At 52.5% G+C, this 26,542-nt stretch overlaps 8 protein-coding genes across 8 annotated transcripts; 4 read left to right on the plus strand and 4 right to left on the minus strand.

Moving 5' to 3' along the window:
• Positions 1-6,979: 6,979 nt before the first annotated feature.
• On the minus strand, positions 6,980-7,760 carry SCP_0304480 (predicted protein; the record flags this gene model as incomplete). The annotated part of the gene is made up of 4 exons (XM_027755841.1): positions 6,980-7,045; positions 7,109-7,396; positions 7,463-7,557; positions 7,616-7,760. The coding sequence occupies 4 exons, from the start codon at positions 7,758-7,760 to the stop codon at positions 6,980-6,982; spliced, it is 594 nt and encodes a 197-aa protein (XP_027611642.1).
• A 191-nt stretch (positions 7,761-7,951) lies between these two features.
• On the plus strand, positions 7,952-8,959 carry SCP_0304490 (Uncharacterized protein; the record flags this gene model as incomplete). Its single annotated transcript, XM_027755842.1, has 3 exons — positions 7,952-8,000; positions 8,052-8,165; positions 8,217-8,959. 3 exons carry the CDS (start codon positions 7,952-7,954, stop codon positions 8,957-8,959), a joined length of 906 nt encoding a protein of 301 aa, XP_027611643.1.
• A 254-nt stretch (positions 8,960-9,213) lies between these two features.
• SCP_0304500 (Protein rer1) lies at positions 9,214-10,098 on the minus strand (the record flags this gene model as incomplete). The annotated part of the gene is made up of 6 exons (XM_027755843.1): positions 9,214-9,283; positions 9,335-9,469; positions 9,533-9,719; positions 9,778-9,783; positions 9,854-9,863; positions 9,925-10,098. 6 exons carry the CDS (start codon positions 10,096-10,098, stop codon positions 9,214-9,216), a joined length of 582 nt encoding a protein of 193 aa, XP_027611644.1.
• A 4,909-nt stretch (positions 10,099-15,007) lies between these two features.
• SCP_0304510 (hypothetical protein) lies at positions 15,008-16,084 on the minus strand (the record flags this gene model as incomplete). Its single annotated transcript, XM_027755844.1, has 1 exon — positions 15,008-16,084. The coding sequence occupies one exon, from the start codon at positions 16,082-16,084 to the stop codon at positions 15,008-15,010; it is 1,077 nt and encodes a 358-aa protein (XP_027611645.1).
• A 1,128-nt stretch (positions 16,085-17,212) lies between these two features.
• On the plus strand, positions 17,213-21,029 carry SCP_0304520 (Plasma membrane fusion protein; the record flags this gene model as incomplete). Its single annotated transcript, XM_027755845.1, has 3 exons — positions 17,213-17,680; positions 18,454-18,719; positions 18,770-21,029. The coding sequence occupies 3 exons, from the start codon at positions 17,213-17,215 to the stop codon at positions 21,027-21,029; spliced, it is 2,994 nt and encodes a 997-aa protein (XP_027611646.1).
• A 1,085-nt stretch (positions 21,030-22,114) lies between these two features.
• Positions 22,115-22,270, plus strand: SCP_0304530 (hypothetical protein; the record flags this gene model as incomplete). The annotated part of the gene is made up of 1 exon (XM_027755846.1): positions 22,115-22,270. One exon carries the CDS (start codon positions 22,115-22,117, stop codon positions 22,268-22,270), a length of 156 nt encoding a protein of 51 aa, XP_027611647.1.
• Positions 22,271-22,758: 488 nt separating this feature from the next.
• On the plus strand, positions 22,759-23,479 carry SCP_0304540 (hypothetical protein; the record flags this gene model as incomplete). The annotated part of the gene is made up of 3 exons (XM_027755847.1): positions 22,759-22,984; positions 23,036-23,409; positions 23,474-23,479. 3 exons carry the CDS (start codon positions 22,759-22,761, stop codon positions 23,477-23,479), a joined length of 606 nt encoding a protein of 201 aa, XP_027611648.1.
• Positions 23,480-24,019: 540 nt separating this feature from the next.
• SCP_0304550 (FAD-dependent monooxygenase afoD) lies at positions 24,020-25,888 on the minus strand (the record flags this gene model as incomplete). Its single annotated transcript, XM_027755848.1, has 11 exons — positions 24,020-24,403; positions 24,459-24,509; positions 24,560-24,649; positions 24,702-24,875; positions 24,934-24,951; positions 25,004-25,389; positions 25,445-25,510; positions 25,560-25,643; positions 25,702-25,759; positions 25,813-25,835; positions 25,885-25,888. The coding sequence occupies 11 exons, from the start codon at positions 25,886-25,888 to the stop codon at positions 24,020-24,022; spliced, it is 1,338 nt and encodes a 445-aa protein (XP_027611649.1).
• Between the last annotated feature and the right edge of the window lie 654 nt (positions 25,889-26,542).

Below are 26,542 nucleotides of genomic sequence, written 5' to 3' on the forward strand. Positions count from 1 at the left end.
AAAGACCAATAAGTTCACGGAAAGTCGTGAGAGTCATGCCGCCTCAGAATCAATGTATGCCATCAAAACCCACGGGTCCTGTCATTCTACAGAAACATTTAACGAGCAGAGAGCATCACGGTGAGGAAGAAACTTAAGCGAAAGTCGTGTGATTTGAACTTGGAAAACTTAGATAAGATAAGATTGAGGCGGCTGAGACACTCGCCGGCAACATTCGCTGTCGGACGGCAATGGCAGGGTTGCGACTCTTCAACGTTCAACGTTTGTGTCTCTGTAACGATAAATGCACTTTGGATGTTGTTAAGTGTATGCACGTTGCTCTTCTGTGCGACTAGATTTTCCCTCGATGCCTTCGAATGCTTGGCAGCCTCTGGCCCTCTTCCGCCGGTGCTAGAAAGTTGCCAGTCGGAACGTCTCCTTTTCTGCAATGAAGCGCTTCACGGATCTCAATAGAGTTGAATTTTGCACTTACGAGCAGCACCAGGTACTTATCTCCTGATTTTGAAGCTGGGCGAATGATAAATATTCAGGGGAATCGTGTGTGACGTCAGCGACGCTTCCGCCATCCGACGTAGGTACGTATTTGTTGCTCTTCAGCTGTGCTGAAGGGTTTCAGGACAGCCGCTACCAGAAACTTCCGCTTCTCCGCTGGATGCTGGGGTCACTGCTTGTTTATAACTGCGTGCTGCGATTGCTCGTGCCAATTTATTTATTTTGCTTTGCTTAGCGATTATTATGCATCGGACCCATGGCACGTTCCCTATTGTTGGTCTCTAAGGCGATTGTCTTTCTGCTGCAACGTGACGCGAGCATCTCGCCACTTGCTTTGTGGCTGCCGAAGTTACTGACTGGCGTAAGCGCCGGTCCTTCGAGCTATATAAGACCCTCCACCAAGTGCAAGCTTTCCTCAGTTAATCCCCCTCCTCCGCACTTCAACTAGACATGCAAAAACGAACTTTGGTATCCCAAATCACCGCTTATGAGCACTGGACCTCATTCAGACAAACTCGTCCGTGGACTGCACACGTTATGTTGCAATGGATGTGCGTTAGCTCGACCATCTGCCTCGTCACTATCCTAACGATTCCCTTTCTGCAGTGCCGGCACAGCACATATGAGAATGCGTATTGAGCGTTGTCTAGTCAGTAACCTTTCCGTGAGTTCAAGAACTGCGCTGACATTATTAGTCACAGGTGCGTTCACGGGTTCGGATGATGAGTATTATGCGCAGGGAAATCGACGGTGCGGAGTGCGGCTCTTTCCAAGATCCGTATACCTTGCATCTTGCAACAACAGTGCTTCAGAGTCTTCTTTCGCTCACCGAGACTGATGTCACTGCCCAACTCAGGTATGTCTGACTCCATGGCAAATATGGCGGACGTCAGTGTACAGCCCCCGTTTGTTCAGCAGGAACATGCTCTGCCGGGTCCATCAGTATCTTCTTCACATGACGAAGCATTTTAGAATACGACCTGACTATAAGCTACAGGACGACCATGGGCCTGCCCAGAGGAGGTGGGAAAATGGGGAACTGCGTCATCCGACACCTCCTCGCATCTCGAGCTACTCTTGCAGGAGCTCTTGGACATCCTGCTGTCGTCGAGGTATGCGATCTTGAGGCCTAAATTGTTTGTACTGACAAAATTTCAACAGAGCTAACCAGTAGTCGAACAGGACTAGCTAGTGATTGAACAGAACCAATTGGTATTGGACCAGCAACTAGTTGAACAGAGCCAGTTAGTGGTTGACCGGATTCCGCAAAAGCGTTCCACGCCCTCGCGTGAATTTCAAACAAACGAGGCACTGACATTCAAATTCTGCAACAATGGAGATAAGTTCTTTCCAGCGAGGGACGCCCTAATTAAGAATTTTGCCGGACTGTACCCGGCGTGACGAGGTCGTGATCAACAAAGACTACGGGCGAGAAAGCGCCAAGCTGATGATTCGATTCTTGGTACGTTTTCGCCTGCCCTCCGAGATCATATTGCTGATTTCTTTTTCCACAGTGACCAGGTCAGCGAACCGAGGACTCCTGTTGCTGTTTGCTTACCTAGACATGGAGCTCAAGCATGGAGCTGGAGAATGGCTATGTGTGGAAGGTGATCCACCTCCGGGATCGAACGTTCAAGACGGTTTCGTCTCCGTGTTGGTTCTATCCACTCTGTAACATGCACCTTGCATGTTGGAGAAGATGTTCGTCTCCGTGCAGGTTCTATCCACTCTGTAACCTCGCTGTGTACTTCACGGCTTTATTTCCATGTTGGTTCTATCCACTCTGTATCTTGAGCTCTGTACTAGTCTACTTGAAATTCATGTCAGTATACGAGCTTGTGTTCCTTAGCTATGGAACTTCTATTGCTCAATTATGCAGGGTTCATCCGTCTGGAAGAGCGATTAGCGCCGAGAGCAGCTTGGATCTTATCTCAATCTTATCTTATCCCTACGAAGTTCGACGTCAAGCTTCTTCCTCGCCGTCACGATGCCACCCCCTCGTCGCTGCCGTGACGCAACAAGCAGGCGACACGTATAAACCACGAGATAGCCATACCTACAAATGGTGCAAGGAAGGGGACAGTACTTCTGGTCGGAGGGCAGCAGCACGAGTTATGACGTAGAACGCAGGACGTGCGCGATTATTTCTGTGGGTTCGCGTATCTCGTCAAGTACAAGCATTGACGGAGCATTGGGACCAAGTTTCTAGGGCCGCCCAGGTGGCAACCTGTGCGCACGGCTGGTATCAACGGGTTCTAAAACTCATTCGTATCTGTCAAGAAGAACAGTTGGCGCACCTGCCAGGACCAGCTTGCAAGTAAGTCCCTACTCGGATGCATTTGGTGCCTTCGGAGCTCGGGTTTACCTGCAGATTACGCCGAAACAAAGTACGTCCAGCAGCATAAATAATGCACGACAGTTTTGAGACACTGTGCGTTACAATTAAGTACATTCGTCACTCCTCGGAGCACAGCATCGCTGTTTCCCTCTTGCGTTTAGCCCGAAACCCCACCGGGACCGTGAATGCCTGGGAGAACACCACGACACTGCATCGCAACGCACCCTAGCTTGCGGTTCATTTGTGCTGCTCGCAGGACGCTCTGGACGATGGTCTGCAGGGTGAAGGCACTCACCTCTAGCATGCTGTCCAGCCGCCCGGCGGATGAAGTAAACACTAATAGGTTCACCACATGTTCAAGCTGGCTGGGTCTGCCAACTGTGTGAATGAAATCCATGATACTTTACATAGACAAGGAACGACTTACGAGGATTATATCAGTGCGGATCGTCCGCGAGAAACAGGACGAAGAGCAAAAACAAGGCGGCACCAGTCGAAGACGCAACAGGTGTCACTGATTCTAGTCTTCCGTGGACCGTGTTGATATGTTCAAGGTGTCCAAGCTGTTCACAGACTGGAAAGAGCGCTGCTAATGTGCACAGACCTTGTCAGTCCCTTTTACCTCGAAGTTGTCAGTCGTCGCTTTTCTGAAGTCGAGCTCGTCACGGATCTCTGTGGTGTTGAATTTTGCATGCACTACCGCCAGCAGTTTTTGGCGTTGGCGAATGGTCAGATTTTCAGTGGAATCGGGCGTGGCTCGGTCGTCTGTGACATCATCGACGCTTTGGCAATTACTCGTCCTAACAAACGAGGTACGTGTTTCTTGCTCTTCAGCTGTGCTGAAGCGTTTCAGAATAGCCACTACCAGAAATCGCCCCATCCCCATCTCTACTGGATCCTGGAGGCAGTGCATTTTTATAACGGCGTGCTGCGGTTTCTCTCGTGCCAAAATTTTTTCTTGCTTTGCTTGGCGACTATTCTGCATCGGACGCATGGCGCGTTCCCTATTGTTTTGTATCTAAGATGATTGTCCTTCTGCTGAAACGTGACGCCAACATCTCGCCGCTTTCTTGCTGCCGAGGTTGCTGAGTGGCACAAGCGCCGGGCTTTCGAGCTATATAAGACCGTCCACCAGGTGCAAGCTTTCCCTCAGTTAAACCCACTCCTCCACACTTCCACTAGACATGAAGAAACGATCTCTGGTATCCCGAATCACCGCTTATGAGCTCTGGACCTCATTCAGACGAACTCATCCGCGAACCGCACGCGTTATCTTACGAATGGATGTGCGTTAACTCGACTGTCCGTCTCTTCACTATCTTAATGATTCCATTTTCTGCAGCGCTGACACCGGTGGCGTTGAGCACCACGTCAAGGCGAGGCCATTGTGAATGAACATTTCCAGGTGGCAAACGGGTGATTCCTGCACAACGGCCGGATGTTTCGCCTCGAGTGGCCGGAGGAGGTGGCCGACGCGCGAACCATGCTGATCGCAGGTGCCTCGACCCTATATGCTTCCCAAGGCTCCCGTGGGCCATGGTGGCGCGTCTAGGAGCGACAGGGGGCCGATGGATGTGGCCAGCCCACTAATGTGCGGCCTGAGCACCCCATCTTATCGTTTGGAGGTGCGAACGAGCAGATCATCATTGGGTCGTCCCTTTCCCATTTGGCGATCACTCCGAGGATCGGCTACACTCAGCGTTATGCCTATCCTTTACCCACCCAATCTCATACTGTCCTGTGTCCACTTCTGAGCAGGTCTTCACCACACCGGCCACCTCTATCTTGCCGTAGAAGCGCTGGAACTGAAGTCGAGGACTCGGAGGAGCGCAAGTATTACAAGCATCGCGCGACCCTCGAAAGTGAAGCCCACCGTCAGAAATATCCCGGTTACAAGTACCAACCTGGATCCCGAAAGGACAAGCGAGCGAAGTGCAATACGAGCCGTAAGACCAATCATAGTACGGTCGAGAGGATATCGATATTGCGCGCGGCAGCTGGCAATTTGTTGGGTTCGACGTTCGGCAATTCTTGAAGATCGACGTTGGTTGGTTCTGTCCACTCTGTATCTTCCTCTTGTACCTGGAGAAGATGTTTATCTCCGTATCGGTTCTATCCGCTCTGTAACGTGCATCTTGTACGTTGGAGAAGGTGTTTGTCTCGGTGTTGGTTCTATCCACTCTGTAACGGTCGCGTTATATGTTGGAGAAGATGTGTGTCCCGGTGTTGGTTCTATCCACTCTGTAACCCGCTGTGTACTTCACAGCTTTATTTCCATGTTGGTTCTATCCACTCTGTAATTTGAGCTCTGTACGAGTCTACTTTAAATTTCATGTCAGTAGACGAGCTTGTGTTTCTTAGCAATGGAACTTCGGTTGCTCAACTATATAACTACGTAAGTCCGTCTTCCATAATTCTGAGAAAGTCTGCGCCGACTCGGACTTCGACATGAACACGGTCCACGGAAGGCTATAGAATCAGTGACACTTGATGCATCCTTCGAATTCGGCTGGTGCCGCCCTTTTAGTATGACCAAGTTTGAGCCCCTCTGTGTCTTAAAGCTTGCTCTTCGTCCTGTTTATCGCCGAAGATCCATGGTTTTGTCCTATCTCACTGACGCACAGAATAACTTCTAAGCATCCATGATCAGACAATCACAAGGCTGAAGCAATCTTCGCCGGCGCAAGTGAGAGATTCTCGCCGGCCGTTCCTTCTACGCAAAGCACCACGAAACCTTTTTCATTCTCACAGTTGGCAGATCCCGCCAGCTTGAACATGCGGTGAACTTATCTACTTCATCCGCCGGGTGGTTGGGCAGCATGCTAGAGGTGAGTGCCTTCCCCGTGCACACTTTCTTCGAGAGCAGAGCAAAACCGAATCACAAGCGCGGGTGCGTGGCAGTGCTGTGGCGTTCCCCCAGTCATTCACGGTTCCCGAGAGGTTCCAGGCTAAACGCAAGAGGGAAACAGCAATGCTGTGCCCCGACGTATGTACGTCATTAGTTGCAACGCGCAGTGTCGTGTCGACACGAGTGCACTGTTTGATGTTACTGGTTCACCGCAAAAGCGGTCTGACGACACTTTTGGCTGTTTCTTGAGGTCGATGTGGTCTGCACGAAGGCACTAATGCGCCCGATTGGTGACTCGCGAAGCCGGTCCTGGCAGGGCGCCTGTGCGTTCTTGACAGATACGAATGAGTTTTAGACCCGGTTGCCAGCCGGCTGCGCACAGGTCACCGCCTGGGCATATCGGCCCAAGAAACTTGGTCCCAATGCTCCGTCCGTGCTTGTACTGGACGAGATACGAGAACCCACAGGAGTAACTGAGCTCGTCTGCAATGCGTTCCTCCAACTAGACTGTCACCTTACTTGCACCAACCTGTAGCCATGGCTATCTCCTGGTTTACACGTGTCGCCTGCTTGCTGCGTCACGGCAGCATACGTATGTCCACTCTTCGTATCTCGCCCGGTCCAATTATCCTCACGCCTCTCTTCGGATACATAGTCTATCTCGTACTGGCTCTCGCCTTCATCCAACGAGTTCTCGCATCGGTCAATTTTGACCAGTGCTTCGCCGCCATCCAGAGCAGATCCTACGGACAACTTGCATGAAATTATTTGAACCGATAATTTGTCTACGTTGCTCTGCATTTAGTTTCAGAGATCCGATGTCTTTGAGGTGAGTGGTTCTTCCGAATGGTTGTTATCGCGGTTCTGCGGCAGTGATGTAATGAATAGTTTTAACGTACGTTCGCAATGTATACGATGTGCTGCTCTTTTTCACGGCTGGTCGACCTTATTTTTATGTTTCGCAGCTAAATACCATCTCCAAGCGGGCGATTTAATTCCCGACTCGACAGCAGGTTGACACTATCTTATGTTTCGTCTGTAGTCCTCTGGGCACTGCGTGCGCTTGTGGTCGTGCTGCACTCGTGCAGCCCATTCATGTGAATCGAACTATCGATCGTTGTGCACCTTTGGATACCCGTGGATGCATTAGCCATTGACCTCTAGGGACTGAAGCTTCAAAATGGCATTGTTTCAAAGCGGATATATTTTGCAAGCTAGTATTAGGGTTACATCTACATCCACCCTTTTAATGGGTTATTATGCGACAACATTACCATAGAATGAGTGGGAACGCACTTAGTTCACGATTTTGTGTTGGAACCTACCAGCGGTCGACCTTCCAGATGCTGAGGATCTGCCCAAGTAGCCTGGGCAAGAACAAATGCATTCAAAGTTCTGCAATGGAATTCGGCACAAGACGTGACACTCACCAACATAGTAATTCTCTCTTCGCCATCATCACTGACAGTCCGCACGACGGAACCTGGGAGGACGCTCGGGCTGTTCACGAATTGCGCGACGCTCTCCAGCTTCGCGACATCCACGTTGTAGCGCTTCGCGAGCTTCTCGAGCTCTGCCTGTGTGGTTACGGATTTGCGCTCCTCGAGGAGCTCTTGCAGCGATGCTGCTAAAAGGCGGTTGTGGGTTGGGTGCGAGGACCGTGCCTCTGCTTCGGACTGCAGGCGAGTCTGTAGGACGTGCTGTGTGTTATCAGCACCCTGAAATAGCAAGAAAAAAACAGTTGGGCTTCAGTGAAAGAATGGATTGACTACCGAGCGACTCACAAGTCGGAACGTTTGCATGTGGTGGTCGACTTTGACCGGCCCCAGCCTGCTCAAGTTAGCGAGGAACTGCGGGTCCTTCGCATCCTGCTCAATATCTCCCGTTAAATTTGACATCAGCTATGCTGCATTCCCAGAAGTAACCTGGCTGAATACCTTCATTCCGTGTCTCGCTTGCCCGGGGTAGCGTTGGTTTCGCACTCTGAGGAGCCTCGCCCGGGCTTGGTGTTCGTGCGCCAGCCCATAACGGCTTTTTTGGCTTGGGAAATTGGCGTGTGGCTTTTGACGACGCCCCGCCCATCTGTTGGATAGTTTCGGTCAGGGTCGTGTGTACCACCGCATCTGCACGGTCAATTAAAGAGTCGCGGGAGCTTCATTTAGCGCCCATAGCCCGTCGCGTCAGGTGCTACTGCGTCCACGGCTTCGAGGCTTCGAGTTCGATCCACACTCAGCTGGAGACCTACGTTAGACTAGGTAGGTCGTCGTTCGAAGATGGCGCTCGGTATGTTGGACATTGCGCAAGCACAAGCATTATACGATGGTTTGTCGAGCTGTTTTTCCCTGCTCAACTAGTCTTATCTGGGCGCGGTAGTGGCCAGGAAGTGGTTCGCAATCGTACCGCCTCTCCAAGTGCCCATCACTTTCTTCATTGGCGCACCTTTCGGACGGTTCGCGCCAGAGAACGAGAGCATATTTCTCGTGGACGGTGAGTTTTGCAACACTCGACCCACTAGTGGCACTTTGACAGTCATCGCAGGCATCAAGGCATGGATTGCCATGGAGCTCGTTGCGCCCATCGCGTTCACCTACACATACCTGCAATCTCCGCTCTCCCCGACGCATAGTATTCCCCCGCTGACGCTGAGCACACCCGCGACACTCCTCGCCGCCTTCTTCCTGCTGCACTACCTGAACCGCTCTCTCGTCTCGCCGCTGCGCTCCCCCGCGCGCTCCAAGTCACACATCATCGTCCCCCTCTTCGCCATCGTTTTCAACGTTGTGAACGGCTGTCTCATGGGCACGTACCTCTCGTCGCCCGGCGCGCAGACTTTCCTCGCTGAAGCCTTTGCGCGCCCGCTCTTCTGGCTCGGCGTCGGCATGTGGGCCGCGGGATTAGCGGGCAACGTCCTGCATGACGAGGTGCTCCTCGATATTCGGCGGAAGGCCAAGGCGAAGGGTAAGGCCCGCGAGAGCATAGGGGACGGGAAGAACAAGCAGGAGTACTACGCCATTCCTCACGGGTACCTCTACAGCCTCATCTCGTACCCTAACTACTTCTGCGAGTGGTGCGAGTGGCTCGGATTCGCGCTCGCTGCAGCTCCGCTGCCGTCGTTTGCGTCGGGTACAGCGCTCATGGCGACGCTCAGCCCCCCGTATTTATTCTTCCTTTCAGAATTATCCGTCATGCTCCCGCGCGCCTACAGGGGCCACCAGTGGTATCGTAGCCGTTTTCCGGACTATCCGAAAGAGAGGAAGGCTGTCATTCCGTTCCTGTTCTGAGCATATGTGACTTTTGGCCTGTAATTCGGAGAAATATCCATGGACACTCAGTTACTTAGGCCCTGCAACCTGCGCAGGCATGCGTCGTTCTCTATAATGTAGCACCTCATAAGTAGAACAATGTGCATCGACGTGAGACAGGAGTTAATGCAGAGCATGAAGCCCGCGAATGGTATTGTAGTCCGTGCGTCTAACCCCACCTGACCCTAGCTACAGTATGTCGACGACAAAACTCTAGCATCCGCGCCCATAGACTACTTGTGTCCACCGTAGCGTACTTTCCGTCCAATATCGAAAGGGATATACTTGTACTTAATCATATGTCTGAAAACCAACATGAGTGCAGTGTACGCACGGCAAATACGTAACACGTACTGTATTTGTCTGCGCATGGTAAGTGCGAACAGGACGAAGAAGTAGATGAGCAGGATCGGCCAGTACACGGGTACGTCGAAGACCTGTGAGAGAGAGCAGAACAGCGCAATCACCGTCGCGCGCGTCGCAGACAACCTGAGTAACGACAGACCCACCAGCTGTCAGCCCCCCGAACGCGTCATAGAATACGAGACGTACCAGAACTGCCACTCTGGCAGGCGCCGCACGAACGGTCGGAACTCATCGTCCCGCTGAGACGGCAGGGTGGGCGTGTGCTCGCCGCCTTCCTCGATCTCGTCTGCCATGAGGTCATCCTCGAGAGAGGGGTCGAATTTGGGCTGCAGGAACGCAAGCAGAAGGTTCAGGAGGTATATCGCGTAGGCATCTGGATTGTGCAATTTGGAGTTAATAGTGTTGCTGTGGAGAGAACTGAGAGTACGCACAGCATACTGTGAACGGGTCGGCAGGGGTGATACATTGAGTGAGACAACGTCAATCCTTGCATAGCATGAAACTGACCAATATACCACTGTAACCCACGTAATACTTCCTCAGTTTCTCCACATCACAGTACACAAAAAACGACTCACCCCTTGTACCACAAAGATCCTCAATATAAACAGCAAGAGCAGCCCCGCAAAGCTGAGCCATCGGTAGAGCACGAAGGGCGTCACCCGGTCGAGGATTTGCTGGTACTGCCGTTGCACACGGCTGTACTGTAACGATAAAGATGCGGGGGCGCCTGGCTCTGACGAGGACATCATTTTGGGCGCGAGGGAGGGCGGCGATGCTGAGAGCCGTGAAGGTCGTGTCCGGTGTGCTGAACTGTCCAGTTGCAAAACTCAGGGACTTCTGCGGCGCGGCATTGGCCGAGCGGAGATCAAAAGATTAAGGCTACATAGATAAGACCGTCGCCCTCGATCGATCATTTCGAGGCGAATTAAACTTCGACGACATACACAAATGTAGAGGTCTGAGCGAGGATAGCACCCTGCCTCAGGTACAGGACGGTGGAACATGTCCGACAATAATGCTATACGAAAATTACAGAAAACAAAGGACAAAAGCAGAGACAAGACTTGGATCAATTTACGGAAAACGGAGAGCGAAGTGCACGAGTGTAGGAAGTGCCATGCCATGCTGCCAGACTCAGACAGCCGTCGCCATTGATGAGCAGTTGAGTTAAGAACGTGAGAACAACATAGCCGCCACAGACAAGAGTCTCAGATTCCATGATTTGGATACGACAAACGAGCTAGACAAACCAGCGAGCGAAAAGAGAACTGCCATAGTCAATGTCAAGACTGTCACAGCCAGAAGAGGAAGCCTCAGGTGTCACCGCGACAAGCCGGCCAGTCCAGTCGTCACCGTCAAGTGAAACATAGAGCCGGTGTTGCCAGTGTTCTTAACCAGAGGCCACAGAGCTCATATATGGAACGCAGAGTCGAACGCGATAGTCGAGTCGCCAGAACAAAACTCGAAAATTGCAGAAGTAGCGCCGCCCTGTCGGCAATCCACTTTGAGCAAGCGGATGTCAACAACCAACATCAATAGTATCCTCGGAAAGCCCATGGTAACAAGGCGAGCGTAAATTTCCTGCTCCCTGCTCATGCAGGAGGCTCTAATCAGGCAGAAAGAAAAGATGGCGGCATTGAATCAGACTTACCATCCTTTTCCGCCGCCCTCGAACAGCATTGCCGTTTCGAGGTTGGCAAACAATCGCAGCGGTCGAAATGTATTCTTGCTCCTACTGCGGCGGCAACTTCAAGAAGGAATCATGTAATGAGATGAGATGAAAAAGAAGTGATACTTGAAGTTCGGCGCGAGTTGGTTTCCCCCGCTGCCAGGAAGCAACGAGGTACTTATCCCGAGGACCACGTAAAGGTCCGCGCCCGGACAGTGCCTGCACCACAAGCGCTGCCCGCCCTCGGGAAAAAAACGACGCACCTGTGGATATAGCGGTCTTGTCGTGATTATACCTTTAATCAGTGTGAAAGCGGACGAGCGCAGCACATCACCCAACTCGAGACAAGAGAACTCTCACCAAGTAAAAAAGCGTAGTCGATTGACAACGGCGTTCATGCCAAATGCGTCTACGTTCAACTAACATGTCAAAGCAGCCACACACTCGCCGAACTAAAGTGGAGGGAGCCTCCCCACACAGTGGAAATGGATCATTTAATCGCTGCGACGTCGCATACTATGTCGGACTCGTGAATTCGTTCTGAGAGAAATCAAACGAAACAAATATGATATCATGCCACAACGCTCACCGACATATGACAGCCGCCAGAGAGACAAGCACAAATAGCAAACGAGGCACACTTTGCAGATTATTAACGGAAAAGCAGAGTAGCAATGAACCGTCGCCTAAGAGTCGCCACAGACCAGTTGCCGAGACTCGAGCGTCGGCGCTCAAGAGCCGTGTCGCCAGAGTAGATTTGACCCAGCGATTGTTGACTCACCTTTACACATAGCGTTGTCGCCAAAGTCGATACCAGCCGTCGTCAACTTACCTGCCCATAAACCAGAACCAGTACGCACAAGGGGCCGCAGTATCGTGTCGCCAGAGAAAGTGTACCCCAGACAAGATATACGAATACTCACCCGGCACCACCAGCACCTACGCTCACAGCGTCGCAGCTATACCAAAAGTTAGCCAGAATTAAGATAGCTCACCTTACATGGGGCCACATGGTATCCTCCGGCGAATCCGTCTCCTCTTGACGACAACCGCAAGGCGAGCGCAAACCGTCAACCAACGTCGAGCAACAAGCAGCCTGCCGACCAGACACGGGGAGCTCTACAGTGCGCGGAGGCAACGAGTGCCGTCATCAGACCGCACCGGGTCGTTCCGTCGGTCTCCTTCGAGGAAGGGCGCAGTGTGTATGCTCCTTACGCGACGTTGGCTGGCAGTTTACATTCACCATGCGGCAGGGACGGCGACGGCCATCCTCAGTCTGGGCGGACAACCATTGGTCAGTGAACGAGATAACACAAAGAAGAGCGCACCTTCATTTCGAGCCAGACATCCATGATCAAAAATAAATGTCTGGAAGGCCGGAGAATAGTCAGCCAAACAGTGATGCATAGAACTGGAAGCAAACCACGATTCGGCGCGAGTTGGTTTCCCCCGCCACCCGGAGGCAACGGGGTACTTATCCCGAGGACCACGTAAAGGTCCGCGCCCGGACAGCGCTGCATCGCAAGTGCTGCCCGTCCTCGGGACGCACCTGATATGATTGAGGGTATTTGAACGCGCTTATCTGGCGACCCTGCACAACATTATTAGTCAAAATGCAGACAAAACGAAATTGCTGCAAATCTCACCTTCTCTTGCATTGGGGACAACCGCACTGCAAGGCTAGCACAAACTGCAACCAACATCGACCGAAAAGCGACCTGCCGACCAGTCACAGAAAGCCATTGTGGTGCGCAGAGGGCAAAAAATGCCCGCATCATTGCGCACCGGCTCTCCATCGATCTCGCCCTTCAGAAGAGTTTACAGCGTCAAACCCCTCGCCGATGCCGACCGTCGACAGCTTGCACTAGACTGCAGTCAACAAAACCCACGAGAGCGATCACTGTCGACCAGTCACGGAAACCGTCGTGCAGCATCATCGCTGCACTCCAGTACATCGTCGGTCTCACCCTTGGAGAGGCTTTGCAGGATACACTCATCGCCGATTCTGAGCAACAGCTTGTGCTCGCCTGCAGTCGACATAGAACGAAAGGTGACCTGCCGACCAGCCACAGGGTGCAGAAGGCAGAAAAATGCCCAAATCATTGCACACTGGTCTGTGATGATCTCGCTCTTCTGAAGGGTTTACAGGGTCCATACGCTAGTCGCCGATGCTGAGGAACAGTTTGTGCTAGCCTTGCAGACGGGATGGCGATAATCCGAGCGAACCTACAAAGAGTTGTTAGTGCGAAAGAATTTGATTAAGCGCACGTCGGGCTATCGACGGCGGTCTTGGAATGGAACGGCAAAATATTAGTCCACGAACTATAGAGGAACAAACCAAAAGACACACCTTGGATTTCAGATTGCGTTCGAGGTTGGCGCGAGTTGGTTTCGCCCGTCGCACAAGGGCGACGGGGTACTCGTCCCGGGGACCACAAAGAGGTCCGCGCCAGCCCCCGGGGGGTTCGGTCCACGCGATTGTCGCCCAGCGTCACGAAGACAAAAGGAATGAAAAAAAGGAGCAGAGGAATGGGAAGTGGAAAAAGTAGAAGCTATGTTGCCCAGTCCCACAGAAGAGGGCCAGAGAAGAGTTTGTCGCCAGAGCGAGTGTTTCGCATGCGTCAGAGGAAAAGAATGAAGCTGAGACCCGCCCACTGCCCACCCGTCGCCAGAAAAAAAGAAAAGAAGCCCAGTGTTGGTATGGCCACATTGGTGGCCACCATCGCCGAGGCTGAAGTGAGTCCATTCAACGCCGGAGAAGTCGCGCCGTTGTGTTGCCCAATCTGGGGATACCGCTCGTCGACCAGGAGGGAGCCCAGTCCAACTTACTAGTGACATGTTGAAAAACACTGGAGTGACCTGCCACGTGGATGGGCGACCGTTGAGTACAGACAGTGGACAACGACGTCGGAGACGACTTGCCTTTGTTCTTGAATCCTCAGTCGGGGTCATGCAAGAGCTTGAGCAAGATAGCTTGAGGATGTGGAAGACGTTGAGGTCGACGTTGAGGTTGAGGATAGGTGATGGAAGACAGAGGGAAGGAGCGATGGGAGAAAGAGCGGTAAACACAAGATTATATACCTAGAAACCCAACCGTCCACGTGGAAGAGAGAAGGCAGAGGCGATGGGGGAAAGTGGGAGGAATGACTTGGTGTATTTATACGCTTCGAGGGCAAACCGCAGCATGAAATTTTCAAATCAAAGCGAAGATCTATGGCTGCCAGATGCATGAGTCAGAGTCCAATCTGAGCAACAAGCAAAGCAACGTACGCCACGAGGCAAGACACAATAGGATTTGAAGCCAAATCGGGTTTGGTTCCCATCAGATGGCAACGCTTGAGCCGTTTCCTTAATTTAGGGCACAACGGCACTTCCATATAAGGATGGATCCAGCGACTTCCCTTGTTGATGACGCTTTATGGCAGGCCGCGAGCTGACGGGGTTGCTGGTTCACCTCCAATGATATCTCTTGAGGGGAACACATACATCACCGAGAGACATCGGCAAGACAAGTGGGAAGTATGACGTACTCAGTCTCAGAGCTGATCGACAACGTTGGCGTTGAATATCTTCTCGCTGGAAATGGAAGTGGCCCGCGGAACTCCGAGGGGGTCTGTACCGGGGAATATTCGGCGAACGGGCTTGGTCTCAGCCACTGGATTCAACACATCCGCGTTTGGCAGGTGTGTTTGTTTGGCCTTGAAGTATTCCTAGTCATTTTGGCAATATTTGCCCGGGTAAGAGAGACGACGCGTAGGGACGATGCTTCACATGTGGCCAAAATCTACGCCAGACTCGCGCATTTCGTTCGTACATAGATTCGCAATAGAGGTGAGAAGTCGTAGTCGAGCACAAGATCAAGGTGTGACAAGTGAACGATACACCCAGTCGTAATCCAATGTCATCTACACAGGAGCGTGTGTGGTGGGGCCAGACTCAATGCAAGTTGACCTCTTCCTCTTCACAGATATACCACCCAACCGAGACCATCAGGCGTGCGCAACGTTAGTCACGTTCTTCACCGGAGTCTGGGTATCCGCATGAGCCAGATTCGACGTGCCGTTCACCATGGTAAAGTTCTTCGGGAGGGCAGAGACGTCAGGGATCACGGGCGGCGGGCGGTTGCTGTCGATGTCGATCAAGCCCACATTCTGATATGCCTGGATCGGGGTCGGCTGCACACTCAGAGAGGAAGTGGGGTCCGGTGGGGGCGGGAGGAGGGCGTCGGTGTCGAGCACAAATGTATGGCGCTTCCCGGGCTGGTTGTGCACGACTACTAGCCCGACGCGGGGGTGTGCGGGCTTGCCGTCCCTGCGCAAGTTCGTCACGGCGTTGTGCAACACGTTGGGCGAGGAAGTGCCTTCGGCATCAGAGCCGAACACCTCGCCGAGCACTGAGTGGGACACGGCAGAGGAGTTGGTGCGGGCTGCGCCCAACGTCTGCAGGCTCGACGAGACGGCCTTCGTGCCTGACGAGATGCCGGGGTTCTGAGGAGCGCTGCCCGAGCTGGGTGCGCTATCCCCCGACTCGGGCCCCCTCCGCGCAGCTTCCTCAGGCGTAACCATGCCTGTCAAGGAGCGTTTCGACAGTAGAGAGGGATCTTTCAAAGCAGAGACGGGGTTCTGCTGCGTCACGTTCGGACCGATGTCTTGGTTGGAGACGCGGATTTGGCGACGCCCGAGGACACCGGAAGCGCTATCTGCGTCCGGGGCGCTGTCAGCCACCTGTTTCTCCACCGTCGCAGGATGATCCACCATCTCCAATGGTTCGCGCTTCGACAACAGGGAGGGATCTTCGAGTGCAGAGACCGGGTTTTGCTGCGTCACGTTCGGACCAATGTCGTGGTTGGCAATACGAATTTGGCGGCGCTGCAGACTGTCGGAGCGGCGAGGGAAGGGGACGAGAGGCTTCATCGGACCAGGGTTCGGCACCTCGCTAGGACCTATAAGGCCCATGGTAGCTGTCATTATGCCAGTAATCGTGACAGGAGTGGACATGGTAAGAGGCACAGCAGCAATGGAGACGGCCAGAGCGAAAGAAAGGATGGTGATGATGCAGGGACGCATGGTGGCAAGATGTTCCAAGGATCTTGAAGCAGGGGAGAAATGACCGGGGAGAATAGTGATGTCGTCTGTAGACAAAGCGGGTACGCACGATAGTGCTAGGATGTGAGCGCGTTGCAATTGCTTGAGCGTAAGAACTTGAAGCAGAAAAGACGAACGGGGTGTGACGAGGTGATATGTCTACGAGGCTGACGCTGACAGCTTCGTCGATCACTTGCAGCAGACACGGTGCCGACCACTCCAAGCTGTATATGTGGTGCTTCTGAATCTGATTCATTGGAATGGACGAGCGTTACACGGTGGGCATTCACTCCCTCGTTTTGCTGCGAATCTGCGTGCAAGGATAGAATGCCCGGACTTCTTGCTCTGTTTAATTGAGGTGTTTACCAGAATATCAGCCAAAGACAGTACCACTCAAACATTGAGCTCCTGGACTTCCATCACGATGTACTTACACTCCAAGCACGCACAGAGACAACGCCTACCAGTCGCCATAAGACAAAGACTTGCAATGGCAAGCAAGCGCTCTCAGCTCCCAGAGCTGCAGTCATATGCAGAGCACGGGGGTACAAATGCCGCCGGCACGCCGCGCTCGGGTTTGTGTACAGCCCGTCCTCGCAGACCGTGAGGATTGGCACCCAAGTTTACTTCATTGGTAACAATTAGTATCGGAATCCGCAGCAAAAGTGGGCGCCCCGGGCACGGTTGGTGATTCGGAGAAGTCAATACTTGCAGAAAATGCTCTAGACGAGGCAGATATTGCAACGCATTAGCTCTTCCAAACCTCGATGCTAAGACGATCTTGCAGACCTGTCCGCTCGAGTCTGTATTAGTTCCGGACATTCAGTTAGTATGGGGTTGCACGCGAGATTAGATCGAGATAAACTTCCGACACGTGGAAGTTCCAAATCAGGGTAGTCTATTGTGGTGACCTGCCAGCCTTTCATTGTTCTCTGCACAGACGGCGACAAGCACACAATGAGTTCTCCGCTCCTAAAACACCTCGCAATGTATTTTTCTTTCCCTCTCTTCCGGGATACCTCTTCTCTCCTTCCGCGCCACGCACGTCGACGACCTCCTTAGAAGTTCGAGCACATTGCACTCCGTCGCCAGCCGACCTATTCGTTCACGATGTCTGCTCGCGGCTTGTCTCCACCTCCTCTTTACGACTCTCCTTCACATGCGACCACCACTCTCAAGCCCTACCTTGAACTTCCCCACCTGCTCTCTCTTACATGGCTCGCCTACCCCATCCTCTCCTTGCTCTTCGTCGTCTTCCGACTCCAGCTCTCCGTTGCGTCTGCACAGGGTTCCGTTGCGGGCGCAAAGCAGGATCTTCTCAGCAGCTGTAACGCCGCTCAGCACGCAGCCACCGCTGCGGCGAGCATGCCGCGTTATCTCGCAGTCGCCGTGAACCACCAGATCACCAATGCGGTCAACGACATGCTCGACGCTGCTCGTGATACCATGATCCTCGCTCTAACCATCATGGAGGCGATCATCAACTTTATCGTAGACACCTATCGCTCAACGTTCCTCTGCTTCTTGGAGTTGGTGGTGCGAGGTGGCCTGTCCATTCTCATCGGGTTTGTCCAAGAGGTGAGTTCGTCAGACCTTTTGCTGCAGTTGTGTCAGCGCTCTCTGGGCTAGTTTTCTACGCACGTGATATGCCAGTATACCCTTTGTTCGCGTCTGGCGTTGGGCATGCAATCGTGGATGCTCATCACACGGTAAATTGTCCTCGCGAGGTGCATTTGCAAAGAAGTCGCGTCCACCGGGAGACATAGTCTCGTGACCAGCCGTTCTGAGATTCGACCCTGGTTTAGATTCGGTGTGGAGGGTCGTCAGAACATCTGGTCATTTTTTATAGGCCGGGGTTGGGTTCGTCACACAATATGACCTCAGCCAAGATTCGAAACACGAGAACCGTCGCACGACACATTTGTTGGTCCCTGATACCTCAGATAGAGTTGATGATACACATACAGTCGCATTCATGAACAAATTCTGTCAGGAGAGGCCGAGGGATGTGTATACAAGAGGGACGGACGCTTTGTCGTGCGCCATGCGATGCCATTCGTGCCGCTCTTCTACTCAGTTCTTCCGAGTAGACGCTCCGAGAATGCATCTCGCAAGGAATGGGACTCTCGTCCACAGAATGGCAGAATGGCAGTGCAGCCCCGTCATTTGTTCGCGTCTAGTGTCAAACGATGTTGGTGCGTGCACGTGTGGACGCTGAATGCGTTCCAAACGCGCTCGTGAAGGCGCATCTGCCGCGACAGTGGAACTGACATGGGAGCTGTTGCCTCGCCATTTTCACATGTCAATCCGCAACAACTCTATGCTACGATGCTGACGATTTTGTTGCGCAGGCCAACAGCTTTCTTTCGTCCACTCTGGGCAGCATTCGGACATCCATCCAAAATGATGTCAGTTCTGCGAATTCGGCCATTGCGAGTGCGGTGAACGAGATCAACAAGATCAACCCTTTCGGTAACATATCAGTGCCGCAGTTCAGCATTCCGAGCTTGACTTCATTGGAGAACGTCACCCTTCCGAGCGACTTCGAGAGCGCGCTGATTTCTCTCAACAATTCGTTGCCAACGCTGTCGACCCTCAAGTCCGATCTTGATTCCATGTACGTTTTGTCGCCCCGCCACCGTTGTCGCCGACTAATACCGTTCGCAGTCTTGACACTCCGTTCGAGCTCGTAGTCAAGGAAATCAACGAGACCTTCGCAAATATGACGTTCACCGTGAATGCTCTACCCATTCCGCAGCAGAATACCCTCACCTTTTGCGACAACCTGGACACTTCGGTCGTCGACGATCTTGCTCGCGATATCGTCAAGGTGGCTAAGATTGGCACGGTCATCCTGCTTGTGCTCGCCGTGCTTCTGCTCGCTTCCAACTGCTTGCTGGAGTGGTACAAGTGGCGCCTCCTGAAGAAACACCTGCAGAGGACCCGCGACGCGTGGACGTCGGACCCCAGCGTCTATAACATCACAGTCGCGAAGACGTCTGTGCCCACGGTTGACATGAGCGATCATAACCTGATGGTTCTCCAGGCGGACGCGCTTCATCCGCACCTGATGAAGATCGCGAATATGCTTGCGAGATTGTTCCGCATGAGCCCGTCGCAATACATTCACCTTCGTTGGTTCTTCCACTATGTTTTCCACCCGCCGGCTCTCGCATGCTTCCTGATCGGATTTTTTGGCCTGCTTTCGGTGCAGATCCAGATCATCGCTATCAGACCTCTCGCAGACAAGTATTCGCAGCAGGCTGCCGCGTCAGTCTCAGGGTACACCGATCTCATCGCTACGTCGATCAACAGCAGCATGTACAACCAGTCGTCTGTCTATGCCGACCAGGTGAATGCGCAAGTGGATATTGTTCAGTCAACGGTGAACGACGGCCTCTTTGGCTGGGTCAATAGCACGACTACCACGCTCAACGACACGATTAATGCATTTTACAACGATCTCCAGGATGCAGTCTCCACGGTGTTCAACGGCACGATCCTCGAGAGCCCGGTCTCGGAGTTCATCAAGTGCTTCATCGGCGGGAAGGTCAGCGACATCGAAATCGCGCTCACGTTTTTGCACAACAACCTGAACATCAACATCCCACGCGTGAACGAGTCCGCGCTCGTGCTCTCTTCCGCGCAGGTGAACGAGATGACGGCGCCGATCGCGACGGCGGCCGTGGGCGGGGGTTCCAACAACAGCACGGGTATCCTCGGCACCCTGATTGCAGACTACATCGAGGGGCTGAAGAAGGAGCGGATCATGTTCTCGATCTTCATGGGCCTCTGGGGCATCGTCGTCCTCATGGCGCTCGCCATCATCTTCTGGCACGCGTATGGCAGGGACTGGCTGGAGGCGCACCGCAGGCGCAAGTGGCAGCGGAGGCAGCGAGCGGGAATCAACGGACTGGTGATTCCTTTCCGGAACACCAGCACTTCGACCCCTGTGCCCCCTTTGAAGGACGAGGATGGTGGAGAGATGGTGGAGGTTAACTTGCCCTCGTTCACGCCCATGCCTTCTCCCCATCCCCGCTCTGGTATCTTCGACGGTATTCGTACGTCGATGCGCCGCCACAGCGGCACCCCTTCGCAGGGCCATCTGCTGCAACCCCCTTCACACCCGCTGAGCATGCGCAAACCCCAATTCGAGAAGAGTTGGGACAGCTTCCTTGATCATAGCGCCGCTGCTGCTTCCGCACAGCGTCACAGCAGCAGCCCCAGTATCAGCCATCCGACGAAGCTGATGTCGCTAGGGAGCAGGGGCCGCGAGCGGTTCACGGGCGACGAGAAGCAGGCCGATGTTGAAGGGGGCGCATCGGACAAGCATACCACCTCGTGGTTTCCCCGGCTGTGGAACGTGATGCGGAAGAACGATCGAGCAGAGGAGCAAATGGATGAGACATCTTCGCCTCGCGCAAGGGCGCGCCCTCAACTTACCATTAGAGTGGACGCGCCGTCGACCGAGAGCGACGATCTGACTGTAGTAGACGGTGCTGACGTTGATGATACTCCTCGTTCTGCTTGGTCGGTGTCGCCAGTGCTCTCTCCTCCCAAGTTACCCTGGATGCACAAACAGACACCTGCGAGGAAGTCTGATCTCCCATCCTCACATACTTCCAAGCCTCTACGCACTGACGTTCCTGTGAGCGTGGACTCCGTCTATGGTCCGCCTGAACCGCAGTTTCCTGTCGCTGTTCCCTTGCACCATGGCTTCGAACCAGATCCATCGATGCCCCACATAAGAGTACTTGTGCCACCTTCGCTCCACCCCACGATTATCGCGCACTCCTCCCAGGCGGTGGACCCGTTCGTAACGCCCTTTGACGACGAGCACCAGGTGCCAGATGTCCAAGTTTCATCCGATCCCTTCTCCGTGAGAAGGAGCATCCCCACGAACCCTTTCATTGCTATGGCTCTATGAGTGGGTGATCTCTTCATTATCTTTGTATTGATGTACGCGCTATCTGTTATTGGGCACGCTCTCGCATATGTGCTGCTCATCATCACTCCTTGTAGGCTCTCGCCTCTGCATATTGTATTGTTATCTCTCGTCTCTGACACTGATTGGTCCACTGACGTTGTAGCACAACCACTGTCGTATGCGCGCACATATACATAGAGACCGCTATATAATCGAGTACAGTCGTGTATATTATCCGCGTTTGAAATCGTATGAAGGGATGTGATGTGTCTTGGATTGCAAGTCGGGCACTTCCAACTTATGCCCGTCAGAAGTCTACTACTAGTTCTGTACTCCGGTACGGCGTCTTTCACCATACTTCTTGCATAAATGTGTATAAACGACAGCAAGCACTGACTATGGATGCGGCGGCTCTCATGATTGATCGCAGCTACATAGTCTGATCAGAGCAATCATGGTAGCCGCCGCATTTGCATGATCGATGTCAATGCAAAACATACCAATACGGGGCTGGCTCAGGGCGGCAGCAGTCGTGCCACAGGTACACAGGCACATATCCGAGTACCAAGCCTACCTGAAGATGAGTATAAATGCCAGCTTCGTCCCGCGGCTGTAAGCTGCGACGTCGAACCTCTATAGTCGCGCACCCAAGCCCTCCCTTAGGCGGGGACCTGAAGCTGCCTACAAAGGTACGCTATTCTCCTAAATCCCCCTCCAACACTGACAACTCCATGAAGTTTGAAGAGGTTAGTCGTCAAGAACATGCGATGCTGGTTCGTTTTCAGCAGCTGAAACACTCTAGTAGCTCAGTGTCACAATATTGACACTCTCCAGAGATTTTCCCTAGTGACCGAGTCCTGTGGTGCGTCCGCCGTGATCCATACTTTCGGAATATCGTCCAATTATAGCATCTTCTTCGAGTAACGTTCACGGACACTCACAGACCAAGGGACCTGCGTGTGATGTGTCTAGTGCTTGCGGATATCATATATTCTCTCCAGATTTGTGTAGAAAGTCCGGGATGTGTTTGCTGATGTTAACTCTGAACCAGGAACACTTACGTTCAAAACATCTCGGCCACCCCCATGTCGTCCGTCATTCCTTCACCGGCGTTACCTCTGGAAGTTCTAGAGCATATCACCGATTGGATTGGCAAGTGGCCGACCCATGTCTACAATATGGAGCGGAATGAGTTTGTATGGAGTGAGAGCGAGATGCGACACTCCTGGCCTGCGCTCTGACATGTCACGCCTGGTACTTCAGAAGTCGTCTTAATCTCCTTCACAGTATCAGGTTTCCCTCTCGGGAGCGTTTGGCCAAATTCACGGCTTTCCTGGCTGCGAAGCCTCACTTCGGCGAATACGTCGCATCAATATACATCGAGAACGAACTTGGAAGCAATTCTCATAAAGCTGTGCCTCCCGTGGCACCCTTTCCGCTCATGCTAGCGCGCTACTTGCCCCAGCTAGGATTCCTGCAGTTCAAATTGTCAACATTTCCACTGGTCCACAACAGTTTTTATTTAGGCTTGTCGGAATTCACGTCTCTCGTGCACCTCAGTGTGAGAAGCATCAATTTTCGCTCTGTCGAAGACTTCGGTCGCCTCGCGTTTGGCTTCCCTAATCTTCAGATTCTCTCCTGCACCAACATTCAGTGGACGAAGAATAGATTCGATCCCCTCGTTATTCGTCGCCATGGTCCTCACACACACTTGACCGATCTCCACGTTATGGGGTTACCTGCGAGTATCGCGGATATATTCCGTGTCTTCGTCGATGCGACGGCAGGCGCCTCTCTCCGTGACATAAAGCTATACACTTCGGTTCCACTTCAGGATATGGAGACAATCGGATTGGGCAGATTGTGGCAAGCTGCAGGCGCATCTCTTCGTTTGGTGGAGTTCGGTGTCTTTGCCAACGTCAATCTTGACGCAGAAAAATTGAAGAACACAGTGGGTAAGTATTTTCCGCACACTGTGTGATGCATGCCCTGATCCGTTATTATAGAACAGCATCTCAGCCTTGCGCAGAATGTCAACCTCACCTCCCTCACGATGGGGCTTATGGTTGGCAATGACCCGGACTACTCCTGGTTACCCGTATTTCTCTCCCAGATCACATCTCGTGAATTTCACGAGATTATATTCAATGTGTGGATCCCGCCCCAATTTCACGGCGATCCAAACATAGAAGGAATAATCCAGAGAGTCCTCGATTTGATTCATTGCAATCTCATTGAGGAGACACTCTCCCTTACGAAGTTTGCCAAGTTGCAATCAGTCACGTTCAAGATCCCGAGAACAACTGAAGTCTGGAAGTGGGACGAAGCACTCTTGACTCGGTTGCCGAAGTTGCACACACGGAATATTCTGCATTGTAGTGTGCGTGTTATTGTTCGCTCCAAGTGGGAGCGATGTTATTGAATATCCCCTGATTATTATTTAGGCGTAGATGTCAAATAGAACCCCAGGGCTACAAGCATTGCGCTAGATGATGGCAAGCTCACACCGCACTGCAAATCTATCATGGTTTGATACCATAGGCGTGTACAGAGCTCAATTGTATACTTATGTTATCTGTTCTCTGTCTATCCTTGTGTCCGTTCGTGTTCGTTCGCGTAGGAGAAAGCTCTCCGGTTGTGACAAACCTCAGCTTCATCTGACTCCGCTTAACTATCGGTTGGTTGTTTATCGTGCCCAATTGAAGTCGAGCCTTCAAACGTTTTTTTTCTTTATTCCCGTAGTACTACTACTCTACTCACTGTATCACAGTACCACCGCGATTGTTAAGGCAGTGGTTACATCACCTGCTGACCATCAGACGCAGGTTTTGAAAGGAATTCCCTTGAGCACCGTACGTGGACGTATGCGAATTTGCAGAGTACAGGTACAGTGTAAATGAATGCCAGTGAATCGATCGTGAAAGATATGTATGCAGGCTATCATGCTGTGAGACTCGTCCTGTAGCATACTCTTGGGACGTTGTAGAACATCATGACTTGTGCACTGCAAACATGGAAGCCGCTAGAGCTGACGCCGGTATGCGGGAGCGCTCCATACTGCCCTCCAACATGTTCAAGGCCCGAGTACGTTCGCTCATGACTGAGCCTACCCCCATCCATCCCATCAAATCATCTATCGCGTTCGCAACCCCTTCAAGTTTTTCGAGCGATATAGCGCCCGAAGCACTGTCATCTTCGGACAGAGCCTGGCACTCCGCGCCGTTCAACTGGTTGAGCATTCCCATGTCGCGAGAGCGTCGTTGTACATCCTGTACGAATGGACGACGTATTGCATCATAGACCTTCAGAGCATCGTCGACAGTTGCCCGAGTGACAAAAGGATGTGTAAGAAGAGAAGCGAGTATGTATCCATCCTATGACACCATGAGATAGGGACTGCCGCGGGTGCATCTAGAACCCTGGACGTACCTCGAATGCCTGTCCAGCTCCAGATGCTTGGTGAGGAGTCATTGCATGCGCCTAGCATACATATCAGCGCTATACAGGAAAGATAAGAACAAGGTGCTCACGGCGTCCCCAAGTAGAGCCACCCGCCCGCCAACGAAGGTAGGCAAATCCATCACGACGTTGACCGCCCAGAGAGACACATTATCCATGCACTATGTCGAGAATCAGCGAGACCCTGCATGCTACGACCTCTCCCAAACTCACTCTGAGCAGGCTCTTTACCTCAGGTTCCCAGGAATTGAAATTTTCCAATATCTCCTGCTTCGTCGCAGGCACCACCCAACGACCGTCGTATGGTTTGCCTTCGAGTTCAGGTTGTGAAATGAACAACGCAACATTGATTATCCGGCCATGGGAAACGGGATAAAAAACCAGGTGCTGTAGAGCGGGGACCGATGCAGTTAGGGAGCATTCACAGCAGAGGGAAGAATCCAACCTTGTTTTTCCCAAAACACTTGGGTGGTAGCTGAATAAGTTATGGCTTTTCAAATATCAAGGAAACTTACCATGAAACGGCCAGTGGTTGCTCTATGACCAGGATGCTCGCGCAGCAGCACGTCTGTTGAAACGAGACCACGGTAAACGGAACTACCGCTGTACGTCGCGTTCACGTGAGACAGCGCTTCTGCCGCCATTGCATGATCTCCATTGCGCTCAGCTCTCTCTGCGAAGGAGCGATAGAGGGCCCCACGAACAGTTGAACGAACGCCGTCACAGCCAACGACGACGTCGCAGGTGGCGAGAGATCCGTCCTGAAAACTGAGGACAACTTCGCCTGAAGCCGAATTGGTATATGAGACGAGCTTTTTGGAAAAGTGGATGATGTAAGATGGGGGGAGATGCTTGCTTATTGCACGTTGAAGCTCTGCTCTATGAAAGTTCGCTATGCCATCTAGAGAACACTTATAGCCGCAATAGTGACATTACTGTAGAAGTAAAAGACGTACAGCCAGTGGTAGGATTGTGAAAATCGATACCGTTCTGCTGATCACATTTTCTGTACTGAAATTGCACTACACGTCATTTAGCTACGTCCATGGGATTGTGATTACTAACTCATACCAGTATCTTCCCGGTATCCTAAGATCCGTAGGTCTTCCGCGAGCCCAAGATCAAACAAGATTCTCCGTGGTCTGTCCCACACGCCTATACCAGCACCATACTCAGTGAGCTTGGCTGCGGACTCATAGATGTCAACGCTGACGTCCTTGCTGAATCTGTGTAGCGACAGTGCGAAAGCCAGCCCCCCCAGACCTGCACCGCTATTTGCGTTTCGAGATTAGTACGTCAAAACATCCAAGGGCCGCCAACTCACACTATAGCAACTCGGAGTCTCGCCTCACTCATGTTGGGATACGGTTCCGACACGAAAGACGGACGCACATACCCATGGTAAGTCACCTCTTTATAAGATTTCGCCCCACCAGGACACTCTTCTGGAACCAGCGGAAACCTGACGATAAGCCAGAAGGGAATGTCTATGAGTCAGACTGTCTCGAGAAATCCACGGCTCGAACAAAAGCGCGAATTGGGAATGCCTTATGCTTGATATAAACATATGCTTGGAGCTTCGGGATAGCAAATACCATCGTACGTCGAGGATGCATGCCCAGTATTGCCTGCCGATTCCCCGTACAAAAGGCGCCCATTCACACAAGGTCATAGTGAAGCTACACCAGAGGTCAACATGACCTAAAGTTGATCCGATACTCTTACTGTGAAACCGTCTGGACCTGTCGACTCCGGAGGCACGTCTGCACTGCGGGCCATGTTGATTCTGGATTCTCTGGATGTCGTCGCGAAATCTGGGAGGATAAAGGACCCGCAAATATTCGACGCAAGGAACAACTCGAAGTTTGAGTCCATCAATAAGGGCCTGTTCGGTAGACGAGTGATATCGATAACTCACTCGAATGTGCGATATTCGGCATATTCCGAAGGCTCTCCGAACATTCCCGGCTGTCACGCGCACTTTTTGGTTATTGTTCTCACGCATGATGAGGCCGACGCCGACGACGCTGACAGCGGCGAGGATGTCCAGGCCC

The sequence above is a fragment of the Sparassis crispa genome, assembly GCF_003851025.1.
Source record: "Sparassis crispa DNA, contig_000002F, whole genome shotgun sequence".
NCBI lineage: Eukaryota > Fungi > Basidiomycota > Agaricomycetes > Polyporales > Sparassidaceae > Sparassis > Sparassis crispa.